Source organism: Nuphar pumila, chromosome 2, assembly GCF_984573655.1.
Source record: "Nuphar pumila chromosome 2, dmNupPumi1.hap1.1, whole genome shotgun sequence".
NCBI lineage: Eukaryota > Viridiplantae > Streptophyta > Magnoliopsida > Nymphaeales > Nymphaeaceae > Nuphar > Nuphar pumila.
Window position 1 is genome coordinate 7,872,832 of NC_143250.1, and position 19,264 is coordinate 7,892,095.

At 40.6% G+C, this 19,264-nt stretch overlaps 1 protein-coding gene across 1 annotated transcript; it reads left to right on the forward strand.

Annotated features, from left to right (window-relative positions):
- The first annotated feature begins 13,524 nt into the window (after positions 1-13,524).
- LOC149844637 (GDSL esterase/lipase At5g55050-like) lies at positions 13,525-16,413 on the forward strand. The gene is made up of 5 exons (XM_089997281.1): positions 13,525-13,803; positions 14,870-15,006; positions 15,142-15,378; positions 15,787-16,036; positions 16,147-16,413. Exons 1-5 carry the CDS (start codon positions 13,542-13,544, stop codon positions 16,380-16,382), a joined length of 1,122 nt encoding a protein of 373 aa, XP_089853407.1. The 5' UTR covers positions 13,525-13,541; the 3' UTR covers positions 16,383-16,413.
- The last annotated feature ends 2,851 nt before the right edge of the window (positions 16,414-19,264 follow it).

A 19,264-nucleotide genomic window follows, 5' to 3' on the forward strand; every position in this document is an offset into this window, starting at 1 on the left:
TATATTAAGAAAAGAAGGAAATTCTTAAAGTCTCTCATTTATCATCAAGATGCACTCACATATTGTCAAAAAGGTATTTCAAAGATCCCATTAGATAAAATGCATTTCAAGATATATTTTTGAAAGTTTTTGGTGTTTTCAGGTACTTTGAAAGAAATCCAATTTTTATCAAGCTTTAACCCATAAAATAATATCTTCAACCACTTTAAATCAAAAGTAGAGGTTTTTAACTTTTCAATGAATCAAACTCACTTCGATCAAACATCAGGGTGAAGAGATATACAAAAACAAGGTTTTAAATATTAAAAATGACTTGTTTAGAAAGTAGGGCATTTTTTTTACTTTTCAAACGGTTAAATTTAGTTTCAAGATCAAATGAGAATTTGTAGCCAAGAATGTTAGATTTTAAACATTGTAAACAGTTTTATAAATGAATTTTTAAATCTCAAGATATCCACATTTTTCCGCAACGTGTTAAAACGAGTCTAAGCTTCATCTATGTCTGAATTGACCCGAACTAGATCTAGGTCCATTTGGACCTATGCTAGTTATACTATAACAAGCGCATACCTATTGGATCAGGACTTGGATAAGATCCATAACTGATCTAAACTGTATCCAGATCCATGTGGACCCACACTAATCAATATAACTGGCATAAATCTTTTGTATCTGAACCCAGATTAGATCCAGACTCATTTGAACCTGTACCAATCAATATAATTGGATAGACCTTTTGGATCTGGACCCAGATCAGATCCAAACTTGATCTAAATTGAATCTAAATCCATCTGGACCTGAACTATTCAATATAACTGGCACTGACATTTTGAATATGGACCAAATCGGATCCAGACCCAATCTGAACCCGACCTAGGGCTAGAGCCCTTCATCAACCATACTGGCTGGTGCAATCCTAATTTGCTTCAATAAGTATAAATGGCATAGACCCTCGACCTTGTTTCTAGAAAATACTATAAATACTCTCCTTTGTGTTCATTTTTCATATATTGTGAGCTTGGGTGAGCTCACTTGAGTGCTTTGGTCAATTGGGAGTGTCTCCCATGAGGTAAAATTTCTAATTTTCTTTTTAGGCTACCAGCTTTCCTAGCTAGTTTTTCTGCTTGGTTGGCCACCAAGCTAGAAAAGGCTAGAATGCTTATCCCTCTACTATCTCCTAGGAATAGTTTGCTTTTGCCAATGATGAATTTTTTTTAAGCTGGCTACTATAGCTTAGGAATTTCTTTTCCTAGCACAGTAGGGTGGTTTTCCTACTGGGAGTGCCCTTTTCCACATAGGATATCCTGTAAAAGAGGCAAATCTCTATCGGATTTTCGACTTGTGGTGGAAAGTAGAGGTTTTGCCTATCCAACAAGTGAGGGCTAAGCCTGAGCATGTATCTCTTTCCCTGTTTTCCTGTGAAATACTTTTTTCACTTATTATTTACTAACTGCACACACTTGTCTTTTGTTTGTGAGTGAGTCCACCACTCTAGGCTTACACCAGATGTGCTTAAGGAAATTTGAAAGCTCAATTTTTTCAAGAAGTCTCAACCTTGGTGAGATTATCCTTCGCCACTTGGGGAGGAACAGTTTGACCTTGTACCAACGAGGATCCCACAACATTTTAAAAAGATGTCTGTTTTGAAAGAAATACTTTCTCAAAATAAAATCACTTGTTTTCAAAGGTAGGATTTCGGGACACAATTTTTTTTAACTTTTAATCAATAAAAAACTAGTTTTGAATATTTTAAAATAAAAAATTATTTTTTATCGAAATACATTTAAAATATAATAAAATATTAAAATAATGTCATACATGTCAGTATTCATGTAAGTGTGTCCGCTCATGTCACTGGGGACAGCCAAAATGGCATGTCCCTGTGACATAGGTTGTAGCTACAACACTTTGGTGGCACAAGATCTGATTTCTTTATATTGATATTTGAAATCATAGTAATTAAGAAAAAACCTTGTTATCAGGATTTCCTTGACAAAAATCTCAGTCTAACTTAAAATTTTGTTTTTTTCTTGGAAAAACCTTGCAAAATATCCGTCTATTTTAATTTTGAAAATATATTTAAAATTTAAAAATATATGATAGATATATACAAATATAAGAAAAATATTAAATACATAAAAGTATAAATGTTGTATTAGTAATGTGATAATAATATTGTAATAAGAACATGATATTTTACAAAAGGTGATATTTTGAAAATATCGTGTTTTTTCTTTCAGAATTATATCGGTTTTGGAAAAACTTGAGATAAAATCAAGATATTTAAAAAAACTAGCTAATGTTTGTGATGGTCTTTGAAATTCTCTGGTTTGGATATCTACCGAAGACAGAAAATGAAATCTGTGAGTTAGCAAGGAGTTCTCTAAATCTATTATTCTCCACTTTTCTCGCCTGTTTAAGTGTTTGCACACATGATACTTTCTGAAAGTGTAGTCCAAAAAAGGAAGATGATGCACTGGAATACCGCAATTTGTGCCTCTCTGGCACACAGATTGCTTCACTTTATCTTGGAGATTATAAAGCAGATAAAAAGATCAATGACTCATTGTACAGAATACAGATTGGTGTAAGATCACTTGAAACTAGGGGTGTCAACGGGTCGGGTTTGGTTGGGACCTGGGTGGAACCCGACTCAAACCAAATTTGAGATGATGGTACTAGGTCTAGACCCGGGCTTAATCGGACCTACCATAAGAAAAATCATACTCAGATCCTATAAGCACTACATGAACAAGACCTGGTACAATAATATTTTTTTATCATTTTTACATTGAAAAATTGCAGATCTTAATGAGAACTCGGGTCGGGCTCGAGTCTGGTATAAAATTTCACAAACCATACCCAGCTCCGACCCGGATTGTAATCAGGTTTCTTATTTATCACCAAACCCTGACCCTATAGGGTTTGGTATGGGTTAGGTCAGGGTCAAACCTGACCCGTTGACACCCCTACTTGCAACACACTAGAAAAGACAGACACATAGCTTTGTAGTTGTATGCGAGCTGGAAAAGGTTAAAAGTTGTATTATACTAGAAAGAAAAACATCCTCTTGCATAGACATCTCTATAAAAGGTGAATAATTAATCGCTTCAAGAGAATAATTGCTTCACTTTGAGATAGGCATACACCAACGCAGGAAATTTACTGCAAGAAGATTATTTTTTTAAAAGGCAAGCTGGGGTTAGAAAGACCCCTACCAGTTATTATTCAAGGTACCACTGGGGTTTGAACCTGCAACGTCCCACTACAAAGAGACATGCTCTTGACAGCTACTACCAACCACGCGAAGACCCCCCCCCCCCCCCCCCCCTTTGGTGCAAGAAGATGGTTAGAGGGAGTGTCAACAGGTCGGGTTGGGTTTTGGTTCTCATGACCCAGGTGAAACCAAACTTGGACCAGATTTTTGAGTATGGTATTGGGTCCAGACTCAGGTCTAATCGGGTCCACTATAAGAAAAACCATACCTAGACCCAAAAAGAACTACATGAACCAAACCCGGACCATACCCGGTAAAACTATATATTTTTATCATTTTTACATTAAAAAATTACAAGTCTTAATCGCAAGGTCCGGTCCAAATCTGGTATAATATTTCACAAACTATACCCGAGTCCATGTATTAATCGGATCTTTGGGTCTGGATCCGGGTCTTCTTATTTATCACCATATCCGGACCCTATAGGGTTTGGTTCGGGTCAGGTCCGGGTAAACCAGGCCCGTTGACACCCCAGTTACATGTGTAAAGTTGTGGACGTTTCTTCAAACATGTAGGGAAGTACAGACATTAGGTCAAAGTGAGACACATTGTCTTTTATTGGGAAGCATATTCTGGCAACCAAGTTTAATAAATGACAATTAATTTGCTACTATTTTGATTCTTACCCAAGCTCATTTAATAAGTAATTTAGATTGAATAAAGTCTCGACTTTCCGTATATCTTGCCAAGAAGAACCTGAATATAATTCAAGCAGCAATATTGATGTATTTTATAAGCCTTACCAAAATAAGCAAATAGTGATGTAAACTTATTTAGATCGGTAGGAGAATCTAACCATAAGTAGGAAATGAGAATTCCATCCGAGTTAGACAATTGTCTAGTTATGTTTTCAGAACTAGATGACATGTCGGTTCAGTTCCTTGGGTTGGATACCAGATGGGTAGCTAGTCGGTGCCCGACCCGATCGAGATGGGCTGGTTTTTGTCTGCCTTGTGCAGCCCAAAGCTTGATAAGTGTTGAGCTCGACCTGACCCGACTAGTAAATGGGCGAGGTCTGGGTGGCAGTAGAATAGAATCCCAATAAAGCTCGATCCGGCTCTGCCTGTTTGAGACCTGATCCACCTAGAACCCATCCCTATAAGACCTGGTCTGAAACCAACATGAGTCGGGTTGTATCATGCACATCATATAATGGATCTGTTCCCATTCATCGTGCCACATCAGCAGCTCCACATAAACCAGGCCCTGTCCATACCAGGGGCATCACACCCAAGCCTGACTTGGGGCCAGACAGGCCCCGACCCAATACAGACCCGCTGAATGCGCAACCGTGTTAAGAGACCACGATTATGGGACCGGATGACCATGGTCCATGGGTCCATTTAGTGCAGATATCTGTTTCTTGATTTTGTTTCCTAGCAAAGATCAAAAATGACTTCAATAGCAAATGTGAAAGCATGAAAAGTTGGGAACTAGCATTTAATAGATGCATATTCGCTGACATGTGACCTGTAGCCAGAGAACATGAGTCATTATCATGTTGATGTCTTAATTTGTTGGATCACTAGTTGGCATGGGCTCCATTTTCTAACATTTGAAACTGTGTGTGTGTGCGTGCGCGCTTTTAAAAGCTTATACACCACTTTGTATAGATATGGCAAAAGTTTGAAAAGTGTTTATAGGACTCACATGCTCTACAAGATGCAAGAGAAAACCACACCAATTTTTTTTGTCAAATTTGATTGGGGCTCACCGATCTTTGCTGCTTTTCTTCTGGTATGAAAAGTAAAATTTGATGAGATTAGATTGGAAAATGATTGAACATGACAAACTGAATATGAATCAAGAATTTAAGTCTGCATTATCATCTAAGACCATGCTTTTGTTTGTTGGATAATCTAAGGGAAAATCCCTCATCACCCACTGCATATTGGCTGGCCTCCATTTGGTAAAACCCTTTGAGGTCCTCCTTGCCCACAGGAGAGTACACCAGCTTCCACTTGGTGGCAAGGGATGCCACCCGTGGGTTTTTAACTTGTGTCATATTTACAAGATTTTTGGGGCTTCATTATTCTTTTAAAAGATATGATATGGGTTTGAATTGCAATAAATGGGCGAATCCCTGGTTTTAAGGACAAGATAAGGCTAATGCCTTAAGTTTGGGGGATGAAGCCTAATCCTTGTGTTGGAAAAGCTTAGACATGCTATCAAATTTTTACCTAATCCTTGTGTTGGAAAAGCTTAGACCTTAGTAGCATTCAATTCATTGTGAAAACCATAAGGATTCTTTCATGATAAATTATGTTATTGAAAGTAGTTTATGAAATTGTTGGTTCAACTTTCATTCAAAATTGCTAGTAAAGATTACATCGATCCATCTAGAATGCATTATATATTCACCTGTTTATGGGTTTCACTCCTGCTCACAAGAATAAGAAGCTGGTGTGAAGAATGCATGGAGTTATTTTTTTGGATAATATCGAAGCAAAAAAACTCCCCATCACTGATGCATATTGGTTTGCCTTCAGTTGGTAAAACCTTTGATGTCCCCCCCCTCCCCCCCTGCCCAACAGGGACTACACCCAGCTTTGACCTTGCTGCAAGGGATGCCACCCATGGATTTTGAACTTGTGCCGTCCTGTAAAGTTAGTAACATTCACAAGTCGCCCCTACCAGATGAGCAGAGTCCTTGTGGGCACTATGAATGAGTGTTTTAGAAATGCCTAGACATGTGAAATGTTGAAGTGTTTATAAAGCATGTTGTGATGCAAATAAACAATAAGCGAAAAAGCAAAAAATGGCCTAAAAAAGTAACTAAAACTCATGTTTTCTTAAGTCTTTTTGTCAAAAATATTCATTACATAGATTTTATAATGGAAACAGAAAAACTAAAAAGAGTATAGTTCTACTGACATGACAAAGACATTTCCAGCATCAAGGAAGTTCATTTTATACAAGAAGAAGCAAACTTTCCGTCTTTTAGAAGCTATCTTCTCATAAAAGAAACGTACAGTTTACCATTTCTAAAGCGAGCTTCCTGGTAAGCGAGCTTCTGTGGTTGCAGTACGTTTCTGGTAACTATGACTTGCACTACTTCTCCATATGTCATTATTGGTCCTCCTTGATGCTGTTCATCTACGAAGCAAATTTCAGCAGTTCAATTTTCAACCCTTGATGCTGTTCATCTACGAAGCCAACAGCATCCAAAATTTTGCTGGGACCCATCGAAGTAGGGAACATTCTTTTTAACAGCTTTTGGATGTAGTTCATCTTGATGATGGACGGCATCCAAGGTATCTTGGACAGAAAACTGTCCAAGGTCCCTTGTGTTGGGTTTTCCCTCCTTATTACTCTTCGCCGCACTCCAAACCCTATTCGTTGCAGTCTCTTTCAAGCACATCGCCTGATCTTATTAATGATGTTTTCTTATTCGCTGGACAACGATTTGTAGAAGTTCTCTCAACTGAATGACAATTCAGTTGTTCAGAGTTTGTGGATCAACGATTTGTGGTTTGGGCTTGGAGTTGCGTAAGTCAACTTCATATTCGCTGCATAGCGATTTGTGGTTATCGCGAGATAGCGATTTGTGCTTTCAACCGGACAACGATTTGTGGTTATCGCGAGATAGCGATTTGTGCTTTCAACCGGACAACGATTTGTGGTATCACTGGATAGTGATTTGGAGTATCGCAGAATAGCGAATTGTGCTGTCAGCAGGACAACGTTTTGGAGTATCGCTGGATAGCGATTTGTGGCTTCAGCTGGAAGTCATTTTGGGGTATCGCTGGATAGCGATTTATGGCTTCAGCTGGAAGTCGTTTTGGAGTATCACTGGATAGCGATTTGTGCTGTCAGCAGGACAACGTTTTGGAGTATCGCTGGATAGCGATTTGTGACTTCAGTTGGAAGTCGTTTTGGGGTATCGCTGGATAGCGATTTGTGGCTTCAGTTGGAAGTCGTTTTGGAGTATCACTGGATAGCGATTTGTGGCTTCAGCTTAAAGTCGATTCGTGACATCAATGCATGGCGATTTGTGGCATCGCTGCATAGCGATTTGTGGCATCGCAGCATGGTGATTTGTGAGTATTGCTGGAATAGCAATTGGCGCTCCTAGCGCTTCGTAAGTTGTACAAGACGTTTAGTCTTTTCACATTTATTGTGGGTCTCATTCTCTACTTAAGGGATGGATGAGCGAAAAAATAATGTGTCGTTGGGTGCACGCAGAACATTAGAGAGAGAGTGTGAGAAACACTTTTAGGGCATTGAAAGGTTGCAAAGAGACAACAAGAGCAAGAAGTGCTGCTACACTTCTTTCAGGACAACTTCGTCAAGCTGGTTCTTTAGATCATTTGTTCCTTGTTCTTTAGTGAGGTATATCTTCTTGTTTACTTGTTACACCTTGTGTGTTTATAAGGCTTATGCCTTTTGGCCACTTTGTAATCTTTACAAGAAGATAGTGGAAGGTGCTGACCTATCGATCGCCGTTGACATACCTCAGTTGAAAGGGAACCACATAAATCATTGTATGTTGTTTTTGTTTCCACTGTTGGTTTGTTTTATTTCTCCTACTGTCATCATCATATTGTTTCTATCGATTCACACTTGTAGAGAAGACTCGATCCATTTGTTTGTTTCCGCTTTATTCCCCAACACCTGGTATCAAAGCTTTGGTTCGTATATTTGTGTGTGAAGTCATGGAGAACAACGTTGTTGGGCGTATGATCAGTTTGAATGACATAAACTAAATGACAGGAAAAACTAAGATGGAAGACCTCTTAGTTTGCAAAGATTTGAATGGACCCATTGATGGTATCAACGGCAAACCGGAAGAGATAAAAGATGAATGGAGAAAACTAGACCGAAAGACGGTCAATTTTATTCGACAGTGGATAAACGGCATTGTCTTTCATCATGTTTCTATAGAAACTTCGGCGCATGATCTTTGGACCAAACTAGAAAGCCTTTACGACAGAAAAACTGCAGTGAATAAGACTTTTCTATTTTGAAAGCTTGTAAAACTCAAATATAAATAGGGTAGCTCTATCACAGAGCATTTGAACGACATCAAAAGCATTGTGAATCAGTTGACCACAATGAAGATCACTTTTGATGATGAGCTACAAACTTTGTTGCTCCTTAGTTCCCTTCCTGAGAGTTGGGAAACATTGATGGTTACTGTTAGTAACTCTGCACCTGATGGAACAATAACTATGAGTCAAGTTACCAGTAGCTTGCTGAATGAAGAGACTAGAAGAAGGTCATCAGCTGCTGCTTCTACCTCTGAGGCGTTTGTAGTTGAAAAGAGGAGAAGATGCAAAAGTAAGAGCAAGACTCCTCACTTTCACGACAAATCCAGAGGCCACTCACACTTGAGCTCAAGGAAAGACGCCGAGTGTTACTATTGCCACAAGAAGAGGCATATAAAGAGGGAGTGCAGGAAGCTCAAGTTTAAGGAGCAGAGTAGAGAGAAGAGCCTAGAAGAAAAGCAAGGTGTCACCGCTGCAGTCACAGAAGAAGAGCTCATGGTTATCTGTGATGGCACCAGCATAAACTTGATCAGTTAGGAGACCGATTGGGTGATTGACTCTGGAAATTGGTTTCATGTTACCTCACGGGCTGATTTCTTTACTTCCTATTTGCAAAGTGATTTAAAAAATGTTCGAATGAGAAATGAAGATGTGTCAAAGATTGTTGGCATAGGCGACATTTGCTTGAAAACAAGCGTTGGCTACAAGTTGTTGTTGAAAGACGTGAGACATGTACCAAACATCCGACTAAATTTGATCTCTACCGAAAAGTTGGATGATGAGGGCTACAACAACACCTTTAGTGATGAAAGGTGGGAGCTAACCAAGGGTTCCTTGGTGGTAGCCAGAGGGACAAAGGCATATTCTTTTTATACTTTGCAAGTGAAGATTTGCAAGAGTGTTGTGAATGCTGTGGAGACTGGTTCATCCACAGAGATATGACATAAAAGGCTCGACCATATAAGCAAAAAAGGACTGCAAGTTTTGGTCAAGAAAGAACTCCTGGCAGGTGTATCTGGTACACCTTTGGAACTATGTGTCCATTGCTTCTATGGTAAACAAAATCGAGTTTCTTTCCATAGAAGCATTGCATCTAGAAAATCTCATGTTCTAGATCTTATACATTCTGATGTATGCAGACCTTTGAAGGTCAATACACTTGGTAGTGCACTGTACTTTGTGATTTTTATTAATGATCACTCAAGGAAAGTCTAGGCTTATACTCTGAGAACTAAAGACCAAGTTTTAGAGGTGTTCAAGCATTTTCAAGCCATGGCTAAAAGAGAAAATGGAGGCAGCTGAAGTGTGTTTGCTCGAATAATGACGATGAATACCTCAGACCATTTGATCAGTACTGCACCAATCATGGCATTAAGCATGAAAGGACTGTGAGGATGACACCTCAATAGAATGAAGTTGATGAGAGGATGAATCATACCATTCTTGAGAGAGTCAAATGTTTGTTGTTCCACTCTAAATTGCCAAGATCTTTCTAGGGTGAGGCAATGAGGACAACCGTTGATCTTATCAACTTGTCTCCTTCTATTCCCTCGAAAGGAGATGTTTCAGAGAAAGTTTGGGTTGAGAAAGAATCTTCTTATGGACACTTGAGAGTGTTCGACTGCAGAGCATTTGTTCGCATTCCGAAGGAAGAGAGGTCCAAGCTTGATCCAAAAGCCAAGCAGTGCATATTCCTTGGCTATGGACATGAGGAATTTGGCTACAGACTGTATGACCCTGTTGATAAGAAGGTGGTCAGAAGTCGAGATGTCGTCTTCTTGAAAGATCAGACCATTGAAGATATTGGTGAGTCTGAGCCATCAGGGTCCAGTAAAGGTGATCTTGTTGATATAGATCCCCTTGATGCACCGGCTGTTCAGGATCCTGTGGAGGAGATGCCACCTCCTTAGGATGATGCAGAGGAAGGAAGTGCTGAGACAAAAATTGAGAGAGAGTCAGTACCCCAAGAGCCATTTCCTCAGACACCGATAAGGAGGTCTACCAGGGAGAAACAATCATCTAGGAAATACTCATCAAATGAGTATGTGATAATTATAGATCAAGGTGAGCCAGAAACTTTTAAAGAAGCTTTGGAGGATTCAAACCAAGTTGAGTGGCTTAAGGCAATGAAAGAAGATATGGATTCATTGCATGAGAAACACACCTTTGATCTGGTAAAGACACCTAAAGAGACGAAGGTGTTGACGAACAAGTGGGTCTTCAAGCAGAAGACTGACGACAACAACTCCCAGCCTAGGTACAAGGCACGATTTATAGTGAAAGGTTTTGCTCAGAAGAAGGGAGTTGATTTTGATGAGATCTTCTCACCAATTGTGAAGATGCCTTCCATCAAAACTGTGCTCGGTATAGCTGCTAGCATGAATTTAGAAGTTGAGCAACTTGATGTGAAGACTGAATTTCTGCATGGTGACTTGAAAGAAGAAATTTATATGAAGCAACTTGAGGGCTTCCTTGACAAGAGTAAAGGGCACCTTGTCTGCAAGCTGAAGAAGAGCTTATATGGATTAAAGCAAGCACCAAGGCAGTGGTATAAGAAATTTGATTTCTTTATGACTGAGCATGGATATTCAAGAACCTCCACAGACCATTGTGTGTTTGTGAAGAAATTTTTAGATGATAATTTTACCATTCTCTTGCTTTATGTAGATGATATGCTGATTGTGTGCTAAGACATCAACATGATAAACAAGTTGAAGCTGGAGCAGAGTGAGACATTTGCCATGAAGGATTTAGGTCCAGCAAAGCAGATTCTTGGGATGAGAATCGTTCGTGACAAATCACATGGTTGATCTGGTTATCGCAAGAGAAGTATATCAGAAAGGTTCTTGAGAGATTTAATATGGACAACGCAAAGCTTGTTAATTATCCACTCGCATATCATTTCAAACTTAGCTCAAGTCAATGTCCTGTAAATGATAAAGAAGGAATCGAGATGTAGAAAATTCTCTATGCTTCGGCAGTAGGTTCATTGATGTATGCTATGGTCTGTACTCGACCAGACATAGCTCATGCTTTTTGAAGTTGTTAGTCGATTTTTGTCAAATCTGGGGAAGAAACAATGAGCAACAGTGAAATGAATTCTCAGGTATCTTCAGAGCACTTGGAAGTTGAGTATGTGCTTTGAAAAGGGTGAACCTATTTTTGAAGGGTTCACAAATTCTGATATGGTTGGTGATGTAGACAGTAGAAAGTCTACTTCTGGGTATTTGGTTACCTTTGCAGAGGGAGCAGTTGCATGACAGTCAAAATTATAGAAATGTATAGCTCTCTCCACTACACAGGCTGAGTTCATCGCTATTACAGAAGCCAAAAAGAAATTGCTGTGGGTGAAGAAATTCTTGCAAGAGTTGAGCTTGAAGCAAAAAGTGTATGTTCTTCACTGTGATAGCCAGAGTGCGATTCACTTGAGTAAGAATTTCTCGTTTCATTCAAGATCAAAACATATCAATGTTCGATATCACTGGATTCGGGTAGTCTTGAATAAAAAATTGCTGCAACTGGAGAAAGTGCATACTGATGACAATACATCAGATATGCTGACAAAGTCATTGCCCAAGAACAAGCATGAGAAGTGTCGATTCCTAGCAGGAATGAAAGAAGCTTCCACATAAGTCAGGAAGGGAGAGAATTGTTGGGTTTTCCCTCCTTATTACTCTTCGCCGCACTCCAAGCCCTATTCGTTGTAATCTCCAAGCACGTCGCCTGATTTTGTTGATGACATTTTCGTATTCGCTGGACAACGATTTGTAGAAGTTCTCTCAGCTGAATTATGATTTAGCTGTTCAGAGTTTGTGGATCAACAATTTGTAGTTTGGGCTTGGAGCTGCGTAAGTCGACTTCGTATTCGCTGAATATCGATTTGTGGTTATCGCGGGATAACGATTTGTGCTGTCAGTCGGACAACGATTTGTGGTATCACTGGATAGTGATTTGGAGTATCGTAGAATAGCGATTTGTACTATCAGCAGGACAACGTTTTGGAGTATCGCTGGATAGTGATTTGTGGCTTCAGCTAGAAGTCTGTTCGTGACATCACCGCATGACGATTTGTGGTTATCGCTGGATAGCGATTTGTGGCATCGCAGCATGGTGATTTGTGGGTATTGCTGGAATAACAATTGGCGCTCCTGGTACTTCGTAAGTTGTGCAAGACATTTAGTTTTTTTGCATTTATTGCGGGTCTCATCCTCTACTTAAGGGATGGATGAGCGAAAAAATAGTGCATTGTCGGGTGCACGCAAAACATTAGAAAGAGAGTGTGAAAAATACTTTTAGGGCACCAAAAAGGTGCAGAGAGAGAACAAGAGCAAGAAGTGCTGCTACACTTCTTTCAGGACAGCTTCGTCAAGCTGGTTCTTCAGATCATTTGTTCCTTGTTCTTTAGTGAGGTATATCATCTTGTTTATTTGTTACACCTCGTGTGTTTGTAAGCTTATGCCTTTTGACCACTTTGTAATCTTTGCAAGAAGATAGTGGAAGGTGCTGACCTATCGGTCGCCATGGACGTACCTCAGTTAAGAGGGAACCACGTAAACCGTTGTGTGTTGTTTTTGTTTCTGTTGTTGGTTTGTTTTATTTCTCTTACTGTCATCATCACATTGTTTTCATCGATTCACACTTGTGGGGAAGACTAGATCCGTTTGTTTGTTTCCGCTTTATTCCCCAATACCTTGAACCTGATCCGCTCTCGTTTGTCATCGTATTCGATACGTGCATGGGGCCCACCTCATTTCGGTGAAGAAATATCTGACTGATTTTTTTTTTCTGCACAACCAAACACGCCCTTGGTAAAATAATTGGTCCTGCAACACTTCTCTGCTCAAGTATGTGAGATCTTGAAGCATCCAGTCTTGGGATTAAAGTGAAGCGAAAGACATGAGACCAATTTGAAGGTGTGGGTCCCAGACTGCCTTTGTTGGGTCCACTTCACCTGCCTAGCAGTGGACCTGTTCACACTATCGTTAGCCCATTGGCCACGTCTGTTTCTAGTAAAATGAGATCCAACATTGTCCTTTTCACAAATTCCATGATTTATGGCTTTTGGCATCTCGTGGCATACATCAATAAGAAAAAAAGCAAATTATGATAACAGTGTGATCTCCATGCCGTTCTGTTGATGCGTCATTTACTTTTCCACAATGTGAAACGGGTCTCAGAGATTCTGCCAATTGGAGCCCACACGGTGCACCATTTGCTTTATTTATACCCGCACAATTGTGCACATAGATCTAGAGAGAAGAGAGCGAGAGAGAGTCATGTCTCTGTTTAGGTTGGTGGTGTTGTGCTTTATATTGATGAGTTTGGTTGGGGGCTACTACAGTGAAGGAGCAGTGGAAGAAGCTCAGCAGAAGGTCACTGCACTATACGTGTTTGGGGACTCTCTGGTTGATGTGGGCAACAATGACTACCTGAAGCTAGCACTTGACAAGGCCAACTTCCCTCACAATGGCATCGACTTTCCTGGTCAGAAACCCACTGGGAGGTTCAGCAATGGCATGAACTCTGCAGATTTCATGGGTCTCTCTCTCTCTCTCTCTCTCTCTCTCTCTCTCTCCACATTGGAATACGCGCACACACACATATGACCATAATCTAAAGCGTTGCACAGTTCATGAAATCCAAAGTTTTCTCAATAGGAGTTCATGAACTTTGCCCTCTTTGGACTCCCACTGGATGGGGGAGTGCCTTTTACTGGTGGGCTATGTAAGAGCTTAGGTTATGTGCGAGTGCCTTCAGTTGGCTAGGATCAGAGTTGGCCTAATTTTCAAACAATTTCATCAAAATAATAACCACGAACATCTTTAGCTTTTTTTTTTTTTTAAATAATTTTCTGTTTTACAAGATCCACTGCGTTTGATGGCGCGGATAAAAAGTCGGTGCAAAAAGTCCACAAAAACAAATCCTTTGGGAAAAAAAATTGAACCCCAGGGGTCCTTTTTTTACTAATTTTGGGCCCATTTGATCCCTGTAAACGGAAAACCGTAAAGGAATTTTAATGTGTTTGATAGCACCTATAGGGCACATTTGATACGCCGGACAAACGCTGCACTGGCAGGACGCGTGGCGTTTGTCCTGAACGCCCCTGTTGCACCCCTGTCACGTCCCGCCAAATCCAACTGCGTGCCCTGCACAGCGCATTTTGTCCTTGTGTATCAAACACAGGACACAGGACACAGCCCAGGCAGCGACAGGTCGGTCCCTACCCAGGCACGTCCCCGTGTATCAAAGACTCACATCAATACGAGACAAAAAAGTCCAGTCCGACATTTTATTCACGCTATCAAACGCTCCCTTAGTATCAACAATTTTCATTGATATTGAATTGACATTCCCTCCTCTCATTTCATGTATGCAAGACAGAAGAGAAGACCCTCCGGACAAATTCCCCCCCCAAACTTGATTTGATGAGTCACTTTTGTTTGATAGTCAAACTTGTGTTTTGTATTTACTTGCGTTTTTCTTTTAAAATTTAGTATTTTTTTATGTTAGCTGTTAGTTCTCGATTTAGATTTGTTATTTAGTAATCAAAAGCAAGAACAAAGAAATAGGACAAAAGATCCGACTGACTCATTTCTTCCTGCAGCTCAGAAGCTTGGTTTAGAAACTCCTCCACCCTATCTTTCTCTAAACATTGCAAAGAACAGCAGCTCTATCATGGGTGGTGTTAGTTTTGCATCAGGAGGAGCAGGCATACTGGATGGCCGAGCAGTAGGAATTTTTGTAAGCATCTGACCTTCCTCCCATTATCATGATACGCTTTTCTGTAATCTCGAATTCTTACACTTCTCTACGCTTCATTACTGGTGCTGCATAAGAGGCGCCCCAGCTAACATCGATCTGCTCTTGTTGGACCAGGAACAGAGTCTACCACTTAATAAACAGATTGAGTACTACTCAACCGTATATAGTGAGCTTGTTCAACAGCTAGGAAGCGTCGAAGCCCAGAAACATCTATCAAAATCACTCTTTGCAGTGGTTATAGGAAGCAATGACATACTGGGATACTTCAAGCCTAGTTCTTCCCTCAAACTCAAGTATTCCCCTCAACAATATATGGACTTGTTGGTGGACACACTCAAAGGCCAACTACAGGTAATTCTTTAATCCAACCAATCTAGTTCTTTGCCGACTCGACACCTTGGATCACTAGAGTTTCCAATTTTGTAGCTTAGAAATGAGTCTAACATGAATTAAATAACATTTAAAGCTGGCTTTGGCCCACGAAGTCTCCCCTTATCTGGTAGGGGCAACTTGTGAATGTTACCAAGTTGACAGGACATCACGAGTTCAAAACCCATGGGGGGCATCCCTTGTGCAAGGCCGAAGTTAAATTTGGGTCTACTTCCGGGTTGGCAGGGGGGATCTCAAGTGTTTTACAGAACAGAGGCCTGCCCAGTGGAATCAATTTTCCCATGGCCTAACAAAAAAAAAAAAACTAGAGCTAACTTTGGATCATACTGGAAACAATTGTTTCTTGATAAGTTCCTTCATGATTTGCAGAGGATATACAATCTGGGGGCGCTTAAAATGGTAGCAGTGGGGGTCGGACCAATTGGATGCAGCCCTAAAGAAAGGTCTAGGAATGAAACAGAAGGTTGCAATGAAGAGACAAATTACTGGTCTTTAAGGTACAATGAAGCTGTCATGGGTCTCCTGCAGAGTATGAAAGCAGAGTTCAAGAACTTCCAATTTTCTTTCTTCAACACTTACCTTCTTGTGCATGACTTCATTGAAAGACCATCTTTATATGGTGAAAATCTTATACTTCCCAACTTTTTTTTTTTGTGCTAGAAAGATAAAAATGTAAATTGAGAAGGTTGCTACTTTTGTTAACCATTCTATTATGGACATTGTGTGCAGGTTTTGTTGAGGTTAAAGCTGCTTGTTGTGGGCTAGGGAAGCTAAGGTCCATTGTGCCCTGTTTGCCAATTTCACAATATTGTAGCAACCGAAGGGATCATATCTTTTGGGATCTTTACCACCCGACAGAGGCTGCCGCTCGTTTGCTTGCTGATGCTGCTTTTGATGGTTCACCACCTTTTGTGTACCCCTTTAATGTAAAGCAACTTGTGGAATATGTAATTCCGGAAAACTAGTTCATGAAAAACAATAAAAGTATGTTACATATTTTATGAGTATTTAGGCAATGCAGGGAAACTAGTTAATGTACCTTTTTTTTTCTTACCGATCCAGGCGCAGAGACCTAGCCCCGCTGGCTCAGCCTGCCGAACTTACGGTCTCTGTCCATGTCAGCATAAGACTTTGAAGGCTTACCTCTAGCTCGACCACAGGGAGTCGCCAAACTTCGGCTTACGCAGGGAGGTGACGCCCATGAGATTTGAACCTAGACTGCCAGTCAAACGGTCTAGGCCCCATCCCAATCCCTTGGGTCAGTTAATGTACCCTTTTAATGTAAGGCAACTTGTGGAATATCTAATTCCAGAAAACTAGTTCATGAAAAAAAACTTATCTATTATGTTTTTATATAATTCTGGAAAACTAGCTAGTTAATGTTTAAAGTAGGCCCCCAGTAAGTATTTAGTCAATACAAGGAACATGTAGGATTTTTTAATCACTCCATATATCTTTCGGTTGATTGTCCCGAATTTGATAGCGCATGGATCTGGGGACAAAATAGTCCCTGTCCTCAGATTTTGAAATGTAAGAGTCTGATCCCTTGCGTCCCGCTCAAATGCAGTCAAGGAGCTGTTATCCGGGGTGTAATAGGCATCCTTTGGGTCGGTTTCAGTTATAGGAAAGATCTGCATAACTTGAGTTACATGTCGCTTCTGTCACTTGTGTGGAATGAACTATTTTGCCCTTTTTTCTCTTTTTTATTTCAACGGCTCCATGACAATTTGATTATTCTTAATTGAGATTTCAAGAAGTTTTTCTGTGAAAATTTGCCTTGATGAGAGAGGGTGGGCAACCACCCGTTAATGGATCGGGTCGGCCCAGCCCATCAATTGACGGACCAGGCCAAAAGCCCAATTGGAACCTTTTCGTTGGGAAAACCCTGCCCCCTGGCCTGCCCATTAGCGAGGAATACACCTATCTTAAATATTTGAAAATTGAGGCAGCTAAACATGAATTTATCATATGTCGAGTGCCTATCTGTAAATTATCTGAAAATTTAAGGGCGGACGAGCTTAACTACTTTGTCCTCTTCATAGAATAAGATCATGGATTTGATAAAGATATCATTAATAGAACTAATGCTGGTTGGACAAAATGGAGATAAGTTTATTTGTGTTTTGCCTATCAAAATTATTATTCCTTCACTTTTCAAGCAACACTTCATCAAGTCTTTTGAAGACTCAAATTTTTAGTATTTTTTAATATTGGCCCATAGGAGCAAAGAATGATTGAGAAATGGAGCAGTATGATTTTATCTATTCTCTTTTTTTAAAGAAATAAAATATATTAAAAAGCTAAAATAATCATAATCACATCGGCCAGTGTGACAGGTGCAATTACATTAAGTACTAACAAGTAGGGGTGACAATCGGGTCGGGTTGGCGTGTCAGCACAACCCGAACCCGTTTATTAAACGGGTCGGCTGTGGCAAACACGAACCCGACCCGTTTAATAAACCGGTAACCCGACACGACCCGCCAACCCATTTAATAAATGGGCTGGGTCGGGTAAACGGGTTTTCAGGTTGGTGGGTTGACGGATCAGGTTGGCAGGTAGGCATGTTGGCGGGTTGACCCACCCGCCTAACCCGTTTATTAAACGGGTCAGCCGGGTTGGCGGGTTGGCATACCCCCAACCCGAACCCGACCTGTTTAATAAACGGGTTACGCGGGTCGACCCGTTTATTAAACGGGTTGGCTTAAGCCCAACCCGAACCCGCCTAAGAGGCGGGTTGGCGGGTCGTGTCAGAAATTGCCACCCCTACTAACAAGTGATCTCACTGTTGTTGGGGACCGGCAGCTGATAGGCTGTATCTCATAGACGAAGGATGGTCAGGTGCAGTGGCAGACTTTGTGTGATTGAACCTGATTCGCCCAATACCTCCAAAAACATACTAATCTTAACTATATAAAATTGGTGCCGAGTCACTGAATATCATAGACCTAAATCTTACACTTTGGCCAAGAAAACGCCATCAGGAAAATAAAATAGCAGCTGAGGCGATTTACTTAGAGTTAACATTCAACATTATGTCCGCTTGTCTGGAGGCGGATAACATTTGTTTTTGTTTTTTGTTTTGACAGGCAAGCTGGTGTTAGGCAGACCCCTATCAGCTGTACAACTATACTATTAAATTTTGAACCAGCAACGTCCAAACACAGGGTGACGTGCACTAGCTGCTCCTACCAGACAAGAGTAGGTGGGTCCCAGGATGCATGGCGGTTCTAGTTGGGCCACCACCCACCAGTTGTTGGGCCCCCACAGCTCACAGGCTGTGTGATAAAAACAGGGTGGTGATCGAGTACAGCTTTGTCCACACCCAAATCCATCCTCTCTCCAAATCTCTGTTACAAGGATTCTTCTACCCATTTCCTCTGCCCTCCTTTCCTTTCTTCCTTTATATTTAAACTTAGAAACCATAAACTCTAAACTCTTGTGTAGAGAAAAAGGAAAAAGGGTTAAATGAGAAGGCATCGATGGTGAAGGGCTGATGGTGATGTTGAACCGACAATGGTGGTGGGCCAATGGCGATTTGATGGACGCCGGTGGTAAATGGCGATAAGGGAAAAGAGAACACCAGGCAGGAGACAACTGCAACTATAATCCCTAAAAAAAAATAAGGTGATTCACATTTCGGTGAAAATGATGATAGAGTATGATGCAAAGAAGGTTACCTGAAGAGTAATCGTAGGTCATGGGTTAGTGGGTGTATGAGTCGGTTGGGAATCCACGTTGTGTCTGTGTGGTTTCAAAAATAAGAAATAGATTTTGTGAGTTACTAGAGTCGTGCGTTAGTAATAGGAATAATGGAGTAGTGCCTATTAATTAGGAAGAAGCAATT